Raw genomic sequence first — 14,795 nt, forward strand, 5'->3', positions numbered from 1 at the left:
GTTGTCGTGCGTGCTCGTGCGTGCGTCGCGTGGCCCGGCGTGTGTATTATTCTCAGCGGGACGGGCTTGTTTGGCACGCCGGGTAACGCCTGTCACCGCGTAAAGACCATGGGATCGTTGTCGATACATTTAAAATAAATTGTCTTATATATTTTTTTCTAATCTGATTTTAATTCTGTAGCAGTTAGCGCGCATAGTCGTGTACTGATACGATGGACCTGACAACGCGGACCCCAGGAACGTATAATAAAAAAACCTGGAGCGCAGTCGAACCGTGATAGGGACGCTGTCAACAGAACGAGCATCGCCCGCATTGACTAGCGGTATGGTGAATGCGAAGATAGATAAACTGCGTGCGACCAGACAACTAAATCTCAGCGGTAGCTGATTCAGCGGGAACCAGATTAAACGCGATTGATTATTAAACTCTGCTAAATCTTCAATTAGATGAAGCCTATCACACATCAAAACTAAATATCATAAAAGTTTCAACTCATATAAGAAGACATGGAAAGAATTGAACATGGGGTGGGTTGCCACACACTGCGGAAGGAAAAACCGACGACATAATACGCACGGCCTGACTTGGAACCGCAAGGAAGGACGTCGCGGTAGGAAGGCCTTTCCCATGGAACCTGGGGGCGAGACTCGGAGCCCGGAAACTCAAAGAAGCGGGCTACACTGCGAGGAGATGAGCGGAAGGCGACCAAGCGAGCGACATGGAGAGAGTTTAAAAAAGATGACCTATGTCGCGTCCAGGAGCACTGAATCGGGCTTACAGATAAAACGAATTTCAGATTATTACCAAAATATACTTGAGTTCCGTACAGGAAATATATACACACACACACACATATAATATATATACTGATATATATATATATATAATATATTATCACCTAGATATATTAAGTGTGATGCCTGCGGTGGACTCGATTTCTAGTCGTGTATGAAGTGCTGCAGCCGCACATGTTCCCATTCTGTCTTCATTCGCATAGGCTTTTTCTCTTGATTTATGGAATAGTTAAAGGACCAGAGAATTGCAGTCAATATTGTTTAAAAAACGTTATCAAAAAGACAAAATACGTGCAGTGCACTGCATCTAAGGGGCAGGCAATTTCATTCTGAGAAATTCCAGCTTCGTTTTTTGTTGGTCCGTATAATCAATGAGTCATGCTTGCATTCAGTTTGCGTCATTATTCAGTGACAAATATTGTGTTTTGGATCGCAGAGAAGAATTGGATCGCATCTACAGCCAGTTCAATGAGTACGTGGCAACTGGAGACCATGTTGTGACTACCAAAGGAAAATACGAAACAACATTTCTTACACAGGTGCTTTCCGTCAGTATAACTAAAACCGTTTGTCGGCGCACAATTGAATATGTAGTAGATGTCTACTCAGAAAATTTGCTCAAATGATTGTCCAATTATAAAAGGCTGCATCTCTAGACTTGCATGTACGCTGAACTGCTTCAGTAGTGACGGAAGTATTGATAGTGTCAGGATCCATGCGATATTGGCTGTGCATACTCACGTGTCTGTTACCTTAACTTCAGCTACGATTAGTCGCTAAGCGAACAGCCCTCAATCTTGTCCGGAATCCTATGACTTCGTACTTTCAGGTAATAATTAGAAATAAGACGATATATCGATGTATCACGATACAAACTTTGATGTATCACAATACAAACCTCGATTATATACGTATTGATACGGTTGACCATTGACGGCACATGTATTTAATACTCTACTGAATAAAATCCTTATGATTTGATAGCATATAGTTGCTTCAGAAAAAAAAACATACAACACAATTCATAGTTCAATAGCAGTTGTTTACTAGGTGCTCCACGATACGGATTTGTAAGCATTAATTCACATAATTAGTACTTAAAGTACCATTTAAGCATATAGTTTGTGAGGTAGTTTCTCTTAAAAGTAGCGTATACGTATACGTATAGCATAATGAAAGTTGTATCGTGACACGGATTGTATCATGAGTTACTTGTATTGTCCCACCTCTAGAAATCATCACACCAAGTGTTGGGTTAGACGCTAAACGTGAGACATTGCTTAGTGATCTCGTAATGGCTCTTTCATTGCAATGATTTCCCAATCTGGTGGATTTTTTACTTGTTAAATGTCTCTTCTCGTTTCCCTTGCCAGCTTGCTACAATGATGATATTTGCCATAGCCGTAGGAATGCTGTTCTTCCAAGTGGAGTCGGATACGACATCCGGAATTCAGAACAGGTCTGTGCACTCTTACTCATAATAATTCATTATAGATCGAAGAAATCTTGGTAACTTTAAAAAATGAAGTTACTCCCCTTGCTAAATTTTAATTCACAAATGTCTTGCAATATCACTAGTTGACTATCCAAGAAATGGCCAAATGTCAATTTTAAAATAACCAATGATGAGATATAGACGTGTATATATTGCAAAGAAGGAACCACGGAAAACACTCAAATATAACTTACACGTGCGAAGCAAGGTGTATAGAGGCGGAACATTGTCATATAATTTTTCACTGAATTAGTTGCTATCTCGATGCTACATTTTTGCCATTGCTGTTGCTATCGATCTACTTTTGTTGCAGAACGGGAGCATTTTTTTTCATGGTGATGAACGTGATGTTTGGTAACCTTTCAACTGTGGAGCTTTTCCTCAACGAACGACACATATTTATGTAGGCAGTGCCACATGTTTCGTTGTTTTAGTTGGCAGCTGTAAGTCGGGATGGTAGCCATTACAAGAACGCAGATAAGAGAGGGGTTGGAGTACACCCAGAGATGATATTTTAGAGAGAATGTTTGCTATTTGATAAATTCTGACTATTTTATTATTTTGAAGTACTTTATTTGATATTAACTGAGACACGATATACTGGAGCTTCCTGCGTGCAGTCTCAAAAAAGTGTCATAGCCCTCTGGATCCCTACCCCTTCTGTTTCTACCCTTGCTCTCCGAAGCCATTTCGCGGCACGAAATCCGCGTCGGTGTAATATCTGTGTGTGTCGTTGTATACAGACACGAGACAATCAGTGGATTCTATCGCGTTTCCGCGTACTTCCTCGCAAAGCTGTTCTGTGACATACTGCCGATGCGTATCGTACCCACGACCCTGTTTGCCACCATAACATACTGGATGGTCGGTAAGTATGACGAATGTTGCCGAACGAAGCACACACAATTTTTCCTGCAAACTGCTAGTTTTACTGATACGTATGGTACTCCTCCGAGACAATTAACATATCTTCATATCTAATAATATATATATATATATATATAGAGAGAGAGAGAGGTGTATATATTATGCATTATATTATAGTAGGTAGTATATATATTATCTAAATCTAATATGAGAAATAATATACAGTTATCTAAACTAGTTTCACACTGGTATGTGAGTGAGCTATATATCACGTTGTACGATTAAACAAACTACTCATTGCTCGCACTGATAAGTACCAACCTTACAAAGCACGAGTGCAGTTGCTCGACGCTGCGATGACCACGACATTCTATCTCCGCTGCAGGTTTCCAGTCCGATGCCGGCAAGTTCTTTTTCTACATGCTGGCGCTGCTGACAACTACGGTGGCGGCCTCTAGCCTCGCGTTCCTGATGAGCGCCAGCGTGGGTGTGTTTGCCCTCGCCAGCATGGGCGTGGCCCTCACCTTCGTCTTCAGCATGGTGCGTTTGCTCGATCGGCCGCTAGGGGGCGTGCGGCAGCGTTAGGCTTGCGCTGTGAGCTTCCTCTGTAGTCACTGTGCAGTAGATGTGTTGTTCTGATGTAGTCACGTAGTAGTTGTCGTGTAGTTTAATGTAGTTACACGTGGTTACCTATAACGTAGTTGTTAACGAGGTTTACGTTTGTAGGTATTCAGTGGGCTGCTAGTGAACCTGGACACGATGGCCGGATGGCTGAGCTGGATCCAGTTCTTCAGCATCTTCCGCTACGGCATGAACGTGAGTGAAGCCGTCTCTCTCTCTGCCATGTACTCGCCCCGCTATCGGCACTGAACGTGAGAGGGGGGGGGGTGGGGGGGCTGGCAGCTCTTCTCTACCATGTATCTCCTCCGCTACGGCATGAACGTGAGTGCAAGCCTCTCTCTCTCCATGTATCTCCCCCCCGCTGACGGCAATGAACGTGAGTGGGCAGCCTCTCTCTCTCTCCATGTATCTCCCCGCTACGGCTGAACGAACCGCAGCTGAAAGTGAGCAGGCCCCCTCTCTCTCCATCTATCTCCCCCGCTACGGCATGAAACGGGTGAGTGGCAGCTCTCTCTCCATTCTGGATCTCCCCTGCTGCCGTTTGACTTAACTGAACGTGAGTGGCAGCCTCTCTCGTCGTACCATGTAATCTCCCGACCCCGCTACACGGCATGAACGTTGAGTGCAGCTCTCTTATGCCCACGTTTATTCGTACTCACTGCCGCTATGGCGCATGAAAAGGCGTACGGTGAAGCTCATGCATCTCCTAGCAGTCTAATCTTCTTGCCCGCCGCTGGAGTGTGGATTACGAGCACGGTGGAGATCAGCTATTTGAAGTGACCACCTCTCTTCTCGCATCTATCTCCCCTCGCTGCCGCATGATTACGTGAGTGCAGGGGCCTCTCTCTCCATCTTATCCTCCCATGCTACCCCGCATGAACACGTGGACGTTGCAGCCCTTCTCATCTTCATGTATCTCCCCCCGCGCTACGGCATGAAACGTGAGTGCAGCCTTCGTCCCTCTCATGGAATCTCCCCGCTAACGGCATGAACGTGAGTGCCGCCTCTCCTTCTCCATATCTATCTGCCCCGCTAAGACAACGGCAAGTGAACGTGAGGTGCAGCCTCTGCTCGTCACATCGATCTGCCCCGCTACGGCATGAAACGTGAGGCAGCCTCTCTCTCTCGCATGTAATCTCCCGCGCTACAAGACATAGGCGTTGACGTTATGCATTGAAAAACGATGAGTGGCACGGTGTCTATCTCTCACAATCTATCTCCCGCTGCTACGGCATGAACCGTGAAGTGCACCTCCTCTCGCTCCATCTATTCGCCCTGCTACGAGCATGAACGATGAGTGCCATGCCCTCTCTCTCTCCATGTATTCTCCACCCGCATACGACATGAACGAGTGCAACCTCTCTTCCCATAGTATCTCCTCCCTCTACGGCATGAACAGTGGTGCAGCCTCTCTCGTCTCATGATTCTCCCCCGCTACGGCATGAACGTTCACGTGGCAGCCTCTCTCTCTACACTATATCTCCCCTAGCACGGCATGAAACGTGAGTGCTAGCCTCTCTCCGTCCAGTATCTCCCCCGCTACGGCATGAACGTGGAGTGCAGCCTCCTCTCTCCATGTATCTCCCACCGCTACGGCATGAACGTGAGTGGCAGGCCTAATGCCTCTCATCGCAATGTATCTCCGCTCCGCGTACCGGAGCGCATGAACGGCGAAGTGCAGGCCTCTCTCTGCAATGCTATTGATGCTCCCACCGCTACGGCAATGAACGTGAGTGCAGCCTCTCTGCTCTACCATTATCTCCACCGCTACGGCATGAACGTGAAGTGGCATGCCTCTCTCTCTCTGCATGTATGCTCCCCAGCCGCTAACGGGGCATGAACATGAAGTGCAGGCTTCTCTCCACATGTATCCTCCCCCGCTACGGCATGAACGGGAGTGCAGCCTGTCTCTCTCCATGTATCGTCCCCTGCCTACGGCATGATCACGTGAGTGCAAGCCTGCCTCTGCCTCTCCATGTATCTCCGCCGCTACGCGCATGAACGGGTCGAGTGCACCATCTGCTCTCTCCCATCTATCTCCTCTGCTACGCATGAACGTGAAGTGCACGCCTGCTCTCTCACATGGTATCTCGCCCCCCGCTACGGCATGAACGTCGAGTGCAGTCTCGTTCGTCTCTCTCGAAGAGTATCGTCCCCGCTACGGCATGAAACGTGAGTGCAGGGCCTCGGTCTCTCTGCCATCTACTCCCCTGCTACAGCAATGAACGTGAGTGCAGCCCTCTCTTCCATAGTAATCTCCCCGCGCTAGCGGCATGAAACGTTCAGTGACAGTCTCTCTCTCATTCGTCCATCTATCTCGCCCCGCTACGGCATGAACGTGAAGTGCAAGCCTCTCTCTCTCCATCTATCTCCCTGCTAACGCATCGAACGTCGAGTGCAGCCTCTCTCTCCATGTATCTCCCACGCTAGGGCATGAAACGTGAGTGCAGCCTCCTCTACGCTCCAATATGTAAATCCTGCCCTGCTACGGATGTAACGTGGAGTGGCTAGAGTCTCTCTCTCTCTCTCCTATGGATAATCTCCTACACCCGCTACGCATGAACGTGCGAGTGCATGGCCTAATCTCTTCCCAATGTAATGGCTAACGCTCCGCTACGGCATGAACGGGAGTGCCAAGGCCTCTCTCTCCATGTATCTCCCGCATACGGACAGGTGAAGGGAGTGCAGGCCTGTCTCTTCGTCCATGTATCTCCGCCTGGCTTACGCGCATGAACGGCGAGTGAGCTCTCTCTCTTCATGTATCTTCCCCGCTACGGCATGAACGTGAGTGCAGCCTCTCTCTCGCTCCATCTATCTGCCCACTCCTCCTATCATGTCACATGTATCCGACTTCTCCTCGCCTTTTCTTATTAGTATACGTCCTTACATGAACGTCAGTTATGATGTGTCCTGTCGTCTTTATCTAAACGTGTTCTTCAGACGTGCCTCAGCTTTGCTCTAAAGCAAGAGTCCAATCGATTCCGACAATTGAGGTTTTTCGATTGCTAGTGTACACTTAGGTACATGTGATGTCTTAATCTGTGATAATCAGCCTTACAACAGAAGCAGTCAGTCGTTTCAGGGTCTTTGAGGAAAACAATGGTTTGCACTACCATAGTGTCCTTGGTTGAAAAAAAAGAAGCGAATATAGAAAATGTGGGGATGCGAAGCGAAATATTGAGCCTGTACATGTACTAAATGAAATGTGTTCCTGTTTGGATGTACTATTCCCCAGGCGCTCCAGGTGAATGAGCTGGCTGATCTGCTGCTGTGTGATACTGTAGAGAACGCGCTAAACCGAGCACAATGGTAAGCCACTAGACATGACTTATACATATACATCATAACACTGCCAAGCTTAAGCCCATAGCCAGAATACGTGCGATATATAACTCCTACTATCGCTGCCCTGCCTCGACTTAATGAAGGTACGCTGGTAAAAGCTCAAATATTAGCTTGCAAGCATCCACTGTCGGTTATAGCTGTAGCAGGTGGTGCCATCTGTTGGAAAGCTGAGAACATGAGCTTGCCGGCTTCACGCAGGCCGCAGATAAAACTACAGCGGTCTGAAATAGCTTCCATTTTTGAAACACGTATTCTCCTCCAACCACCAGGTTCAATAGTTTCATACCTAGTTTTAGCATTGCGTAGTTCATAGGATTTTTGTTTTGATGATGAAGCTGCTGTAATTCATAGCAATTCAAACTTTGAAATCTGAAGAACCGTCAGTCTGCGCCACATTTTTGCCAAGTTTTAGCGGCCGAAATCCACACAGATTGCTCTAATGGCAGCGCATGAACTCACCTGTTGCGATATATAGAGCTGCCGACTTTCTTTCCCTCCGGGAACAGCCGCGGTGGAGGACGCAATAATGCACTGCGCCTAAGATAAAATATTGCTTGTTTCCCCTTTACCGACCGACTCGCCAAAACGCCGCTACTCGACACATTTTATTGGCCGATTAAAACAAAACAAAATTCATTTCGTTTCGCAAAAAAAAACAACATATACACAAAACAGAATATACAATATACATACACACATCTTGTCAAAACAAAATAAAAAAGATTTTTCACCTACCTACCTACTCGGTACACTGAGAGGCGAGTAGGTAACGGGGAAACAAACAATTTTTTAAGGGTGGCCCTAGACGCAAAACAGATCGCAGTGGGTAACGTCTCTAGTTTTTCCTACCTCGCGACGTCATCCGTAGCTGGTGGCGCCACCTGTATAACCACTGGGAAACGTCTCTCGGGGAAGGAAGAGGACGCTCTCGGCATGTTAATGCCGGGCTCTGAGGCCAAGCGCAACACCAGGGTTTTTTCTGAGGGAAAATTAGACAACGGAGCTAATGGCCAGTTTGGGCGAAAAACGCGCATAATGGATTCAAAGACGTGTTTGCGCGTCTCGAGGAGCTAGGAAAGCGAGCACCGCAGGAGCTCGCCCAGCTAGGGGGGTACGAGGGCGGGTAAATACAGGAACATTTTCACAACGGGTGATGTTAAATTTGACAACGGCGGGGCGCCACTGTGCCTCTTATGTAGAAGGAAACCCTGAACACGGAGGACTCCTCTCTCTCGGGGAGGAGGTGACGAGGTGGGTGTTAACGCCGCGTCTCGTTTCTCGCTGCAGCGCGGACCTGCTCGGCGTGGCAGACGACGCCGGCGGCGGCAACGCGACGATGACGACGCCCTCGGCGATGGTGTGCACCCTCGGCAACGTCTACCTGAAGAAGCAGGGCATCGCCTACGAGACGTCGTGGGACCTGTGGCAGAACATCGCCGCGCTCGCGCTCATCACCCTCGTCCTGCTCTGCCTCGCCTACGTGCAGCTGCGCCGCGCGGTCAGGTTCCGCTGACCGCCTCACCTGCACAGGTTCCGCTGACCACCTGCTTGCTGCGCGGTCAGGTTTCGCTGACCGCCTCGCCTGCTTGCCGCGCGGTCAGGTTCCGCTGACCGCCTCGCCTGCTTGCCGCGCGGTCAGGTTCCGCTGACCGCCTCGCCTGCTTGCCGCGCGGTCAGGTTCCGCTGACCGCCTCACCTGCACAGGTTCCGCTGACCGCCTCACCTGCACAGGTTCCGCTGACCGCCTCGCCTGCTTGCCGCGCGGTCAGGTTCCGCTGACCGCCTCGCCTGCTTGCCGCGCGGTCAGGGTCCGCTGACCACCTCACCTGCTTGCCACGCGGTCAGGTTCCGCTGACCACCTGCTTGCTGCGCGGTCAGGTTCCGCTGACCGCCTCGCCTGCTTGCCGCGCGGTCAGGTTCCGCTGACCGCCTCGCCTGCTTGCCGCGCGGTCAGGGTCCGCTGACCACCTGCGCCCGCCGCTTGCCGCGGTCAGGTTCGTGACCGCCGCTCACCTGCACAGGTTCCCTGCACGCGCCTCCTGCTTGCGCGCGGCTCAGGTTCCGCTGACGTCGCCGTTCGCCTGCTTTGCCGCGCGTCAGGTTCGCGCTTGACCGGCCTCGCTCTGCTTGCCGCGCGCTCAGTCCCGCTGACCCGCCTCACCTGCACAAGGTTCCCGCGCGACACCCTCCGCTCTGGCTGCTTGCCGCGCGGGCTCAGGTTCCGCCTGACCGCGCTCACCTGCAACAGGTTCCGCTGACGGCCGGCCTCGCCTGCTTGCCGCGCGCCGTCAGTTCCGCTGACCGCTCTCGCCTGCTTGCCGCGCGGTCAGGTTCCGCTGACGCGCTCTCGGCCGACTTGCCGCGGCGGTCAGGTTCGCTGACCGGCCTCAGGCTGCAACAGGTTCCGCTGACCCCACTCGGCCTGTCTTGCGCGCGGTCCAGGCTCCCGCTGACCGCTCACAACACGCCTGCCTGTCCGCGCGGTCAGGTTCCGCTGACCGCCTGCACCTGCCACAAGGTTCGCGCTGACCTCCCCTCGCCTGCCGTGCCGCGCGGTCCAGTTCCGCTGACCGCCTCGCCTTGCTTGCCGACGCGGGTCAGGTTCCCGCTAACGCGCCTCGCCTGCTTTGCCGCGCGTCAGGTTCCGCTGACCGCCCTCGCCTGCTCTGCCGCGCGGATCAGTTCCGCTAACCGGCCTCGGCCTGCTTGCCCGCGCGGTCAGTTCGCGCTAAAAAACGCCTCACCTGCTTGCCCGCGCGGTCAGGTTCGCTGACCCCTCCAGCTTGCCACGCGGTCAGTTTCCGCCTGACCGCCTCGCCTCGCTTGCCGCCCGCGCTCCGGTTCCGCTGACAGGCGCACTCGCCTGCCTTGCCGGCGCGGTCCAGGTTCCGCTGACTGCGCACCCTTGCCTGCTCCTACCAGCTATTTAGTGCGCGACACATTAAAATGCAATGTGTTTTTATCTTGCCTTACTACTGTATGCGCTTCATGTTAGAAATAGGACTGTAAAAACTCCAATTTTGTCTTCACATGAGAGTCAATCTCGAATCGGCAATTGCCGGTGGTGATTAGAGGAATTTTGTGATAATTAAACTTTGTTTGTGCGTGGGTACGAGCGACAGATTGTAATTTTCTTATGTTCAATGCGATTACAACAGAATTGTGATGTTACTAATGCAGCTGCCAAGTACAGCTGGTGAGAATAACACGCCTTGCCATTGTTGGTGGGTGTTTGGATACAGACAAATAAAGCCAGTAACAAATTCGATATCATTATCTCTACATACATTTTTATGTATTTTTCATATTTTTGTCAATATTTAACGTTTAGACACCATAGTAGACAATGTGCCGGTAGCGATCATATCAAGATCATACCGTGTGGATATGTAGTAACTACATAAACATATATATATATATATATATATATATGTTATATATAATATATATATATATTTACTGTTGCTGGTAACAGATGTTCACGGTAACTGTAAAATATGGCCATATGATATGAACAATAAAAATGACATTATAATGCCCCTTGTTTACTGCACCTCATGACTAGGAAAACCCTACATAGAGTATAAACTACAAATAACTGATAAAAATTTAGCCTGGTTAACGATGAACTCCAAAAAGTACATACCAAAACATTGATTGTGGTAAAACGCCATTTAAATAAATGTCGATGATACATTATTTAAAACCTGGACTAAACTACATGTAATAAACATAATGGACACCAACTGTGTGAGCTTTGCTCGCTCAGTATATACCAGCCGAGATTCTCTCATGATTGAACGAGACAAAAATGTCTCGCAGTTTCTCAACAAGATAAACCATTTTTTCGACGCATGTCTGAATCGAATACGCAGATCTACATCGTGACTAGACTGACGAATCGTTCTCCACTTGGGGATTAAACACAGGAGATTGACGATGCGAAATTTGACATGCACCGATCTACACCAGCTTTTCTTTCGCGCCATTAAACAACCTATGACTACATTTCCTTCCACTTACTCCACCGCACAACAATTACACACAACAAACAGAAACGCGTGCCGACACGAAGAGTCGCACGTACCCGACCTGGAATGGAATCGCTAAGGAATGGACGCCGCCGGCCCGGCGCCGTCGCATGGCTACTTTGCGTGTTTCGTAGTAACGCGGCCCCGGTGGCTATGGCGATGTTGTCCCCAAACTCACTCGGCATGTAGTCCATCAGCCACATGAAGTCAGTATATAGCACTGCAACACGATAATACTGTAAGCACTCGTCAACATGAATAATACGATATAAGCAGCTGCAACACAATAATACTGTATACTAGGCGATGCCAACAGCGATAATACTATATAGCGTGCAACACCGATAATCACGGTAATTAGCAACTTACAAACAGATAATACGTAGTAGTATAGCCGATGTCAACACGATAATACGGTATAGTAGCGATGCAACATGATAAACTGTATATAGCACTGCAACACGATAATCAGTGCGGGGGTAATATAGCCGATGCAACACGATAATACGTATATAGCGATGCACCCCACGATAATACTGTTATATACAGCTGCAACATGATAATGACGTATATAGGCGATGGCAACCCATGATAATCGGTATACTTAGCGATGCTAGACACGATAATGACGGTATATAGCGATGGCAGACATCCGATAATACGGTATATAGGAGATCAACATGATAATACGGTATACTAGCGATCCAACACGTATAATCCGTATAGATAGCGTCACATGATAAGACGGTAATATAGCGATGCAACACGATAATACGGTATATAGCGATGCAACAGCGATAATACGGTCTATACAGCACTGCAACACAGATAATACGGTATATAGCGATGCCACAGCACAGCGATAAACAGTATATAGACTGGCAACATTGATCAAATACGGTAGTATATGCGATGGCAAACACGATAATACGGTATATACAGCCCTGCAACCCGATAATACGGTATATAGCGATGTCATTACACCGATAATACAGTAGTATAGGCAGCTGCAACATGATAATACGGTATAGTAGGCGATGGGCAACACGATAATAGGTAAATAGCGATGCAACACGAAATACGGTATATAGCAACTGGCAACATGATAATACAGTAATATCAGCACTGGCAACACGAAAAATACCTGATATAGGCGATTGTAAACACGAAATACTGTATACTAACGATGCAACACGATAATACTGTTATAAGCACTGAACACGATAATACTGTATATAGGCGATGCATCACGATAAGACGTATATATACGATGCAACAGCGATAATACGGTATATTAACGAGCAACACGATAATACGCTGTAATATCAAGGCGATGCAACGACACGATACTACTTATATATACGCGATGCAACACGATAATACTGTATTAACGATGCAACACGATAATACTGTAATATAGCACTGAAACACGATAAACGGAGTATATAGCGATTGGCAACACGATAATACTGTATATAACATTGCAACACGATAATACTGTATATAGCACTGAAACACGAATAATACGGTATAGTAGCGATGCACACGATAAAGCGGTATATAGCACTTCACACCGATAATACTGTATATAACATGGCAACACGATAATGACGTATATAGCGATTAAGCTACGATAATACTGTATAATAGCGATGCAGGACTGATAATCACGGTATATAGGCGATGCAACATGATAATAACGTAAATAGCGATGCAACACGATTAAACTGTATATAGCGATGGCAACACGATAATACGGTAATAGCCGATGCAACACGAAATACGGTATATAGCGATGCAAAAACGATAATTACGGTATATAGCACTGCAGAACGATATAAGCGGTATATACCGATGCAACACGACACACATACGGTATACTAGGCACTGCAACACGGCGATAATACGGTAAATACATGCAACAATGATAATACGGTATATAGACTGCAGAACGATAATACGGTATCTAGCACTGCCAACCATGATAATACGTATATAGGGCGATGCATACACCATAATACGGGTATATAACGATGCAACACGATAATACTGTATATAGGGGCGATGCAACACATAAACGGTTATATATGCGGATGCAACACCATAATGACAAGTATATAGCGATGCAACACGATAATACCTGTATAGCGATGCAACAACGATAATACGGTATATAGCGATGCAGGCACGAATAATACGAGTAAAAAAAATATAGCGATGCAACACGATAATACGGTATATAGCACTACAAACAGCGATAATACGGTATATAGCGACTGCTAACACGATAATACTTCTATAGCACTGGCAACGCACGATAATACGGTATAGAGCGATGCAACACGATAATACGGTATATAGGCGATGGCAACACGATAATAACTGTATTAGCGATGCAACACGATAATACTGTATATACACTGCAACATGATATACGGTATATCAGCACGCAGACAACGATAAACTGTATAAGCGATGCAAACAACGATAATACGGTATATAGCGATGCAACACGATAATACTGTATATAGCGATGCAACACGATAATACGGTATATACATTGCAACACGATAATACGGTAATATAGCGATGGCCACCACGATAATAACGGATATAGCGATGCAACCACGATAATACTCGTATATAACGGCGATGCAACACGATAATGACGTATATAGCAGCGCAAAGCACGATAATATGTATATCACACTGCCAACACGATAATACGGTATATAGGCGATGGCACAGACGATAATACGGTAATATAGCGATGCACACACGATAATACTGTATCTAGCGATAGCAACACCTAATGACTGTATATACACTGCAACATGATAATACGTATGTAGCACTGCAACAGGCGATAATACGGTATATAGCCGATGCAACACATAACTACGGTATATAGCGATGCAAACACGATAAATGGTATAATAGCGCTGCAACACCGATAATACGGTATATAGCGGATGGCAACACGATAATACGGTATAAAGCACTGCAACATGATAATAACGGTATAATAGCACGGCAACACGATTAATACTGTATATAGCGATGCAACACGAGTTAATACGGTATAACTAATGAAACACGATAATACGGTAATATAGCACTGCAACACGATAATAACTGTATATGAGCGACTGCAACACCGATAATACTGTATATAAGCGGCAACACGATAATGACCCGGCGTAATAACCCGCGCGGGATGCAACCCATATACGTATAATAGGCTGCACCCACATGAAGTAATAACGGTAATAAGCCAGATGTAAACATAATACTGTACATAGATGCCAACACGATAATAACAGTAATACGCGATGCACACACGAATAATACGTAAATAACGATGCGACACGATAAATACGTTACTACGCGATGTAACACGATAATAACTGTAATAGCGATGCACCACCGCCATAATAACGCTATAAACACGCGACTGCACACATCGATACATACGTATTATAGCGATGTTAAACACGATAAATACTGATACAGCAATCGCAACGATAATACATGTATATAGCGCGCAACCACCATAATACTGTACTATAGCGATGCACCACGATCAATACGGTTAATAGGCGATGGCAACATGATAATACGAGTATATAGCACTGCAAACA

At 47.2% G+C, this 14,795-nt stretch overlaps 1 protein-coding gene across 1 annotated transcript in view; it reads left to right on the top strand.

Annotated features, from left to right (window-relative positions):
- Positions 1-8,612, top strand: part of LOC106818870 (ATP-binding cassette sub-family G member 2-like) — a gene marked incomplete at its 3' end in the record, with an annotated part of 14,254 nt that extends 5,642 nt beyond the window's left edge. Inside the window, exons 8-16 of the mRNA XM_014823541.1 lie at positions 1,232-1,334; positions 1,559-1,624; positions 2,169-2,254; positions 2,604-2,693; positions 3,034-3,158; positions 3,543-3,697; positions 3,884-3,973; positions 7,014-7,087; positions 8,411-8,612. Of these exons, the coding sequence (XP_014679027.1) occupies positions 1,232-1,334; positions 1,559-1,624; positions 2,169-2,254; positions 2,604-2,693; positions 3,034-3,158; positions 3,543-3,697; positions 3,884-3,973; positions 7,014-7,087; positions 8,411-8,612 (991 nt within the window). The remainder of the gene's footprint in view (positions 1-1,231; positions 1,335-1,558; positions 1,625-2,168; positions 2,255-2,603; positions 2,694-3,033; positions 3,159-3,542; positions 3,698-3,883; positions 3,974-7,013; positions 7,088-8,410) is intronic.
- Between the last annotated feature and the right edge of the window lie 6,183 nt (positions 8,613-14,795).

The sequence above is a fragment of the Priapulus caudatus genome, unplaced genomic scaffold (genome assembly GCF_000485595.1).
Source record: "Priapulus caudatus unplaced genomic scaffold, Priapulus_caudatus-5.0.1 Scaffold2604, whole genome shotgun sequence".
Lineage (NCBI taxonomy): Eukaryota > Metazoa > Priapulida > Priapulimorpha > Priapulimorphida > Priapulidae > Priapulus > Priapulus caudatus.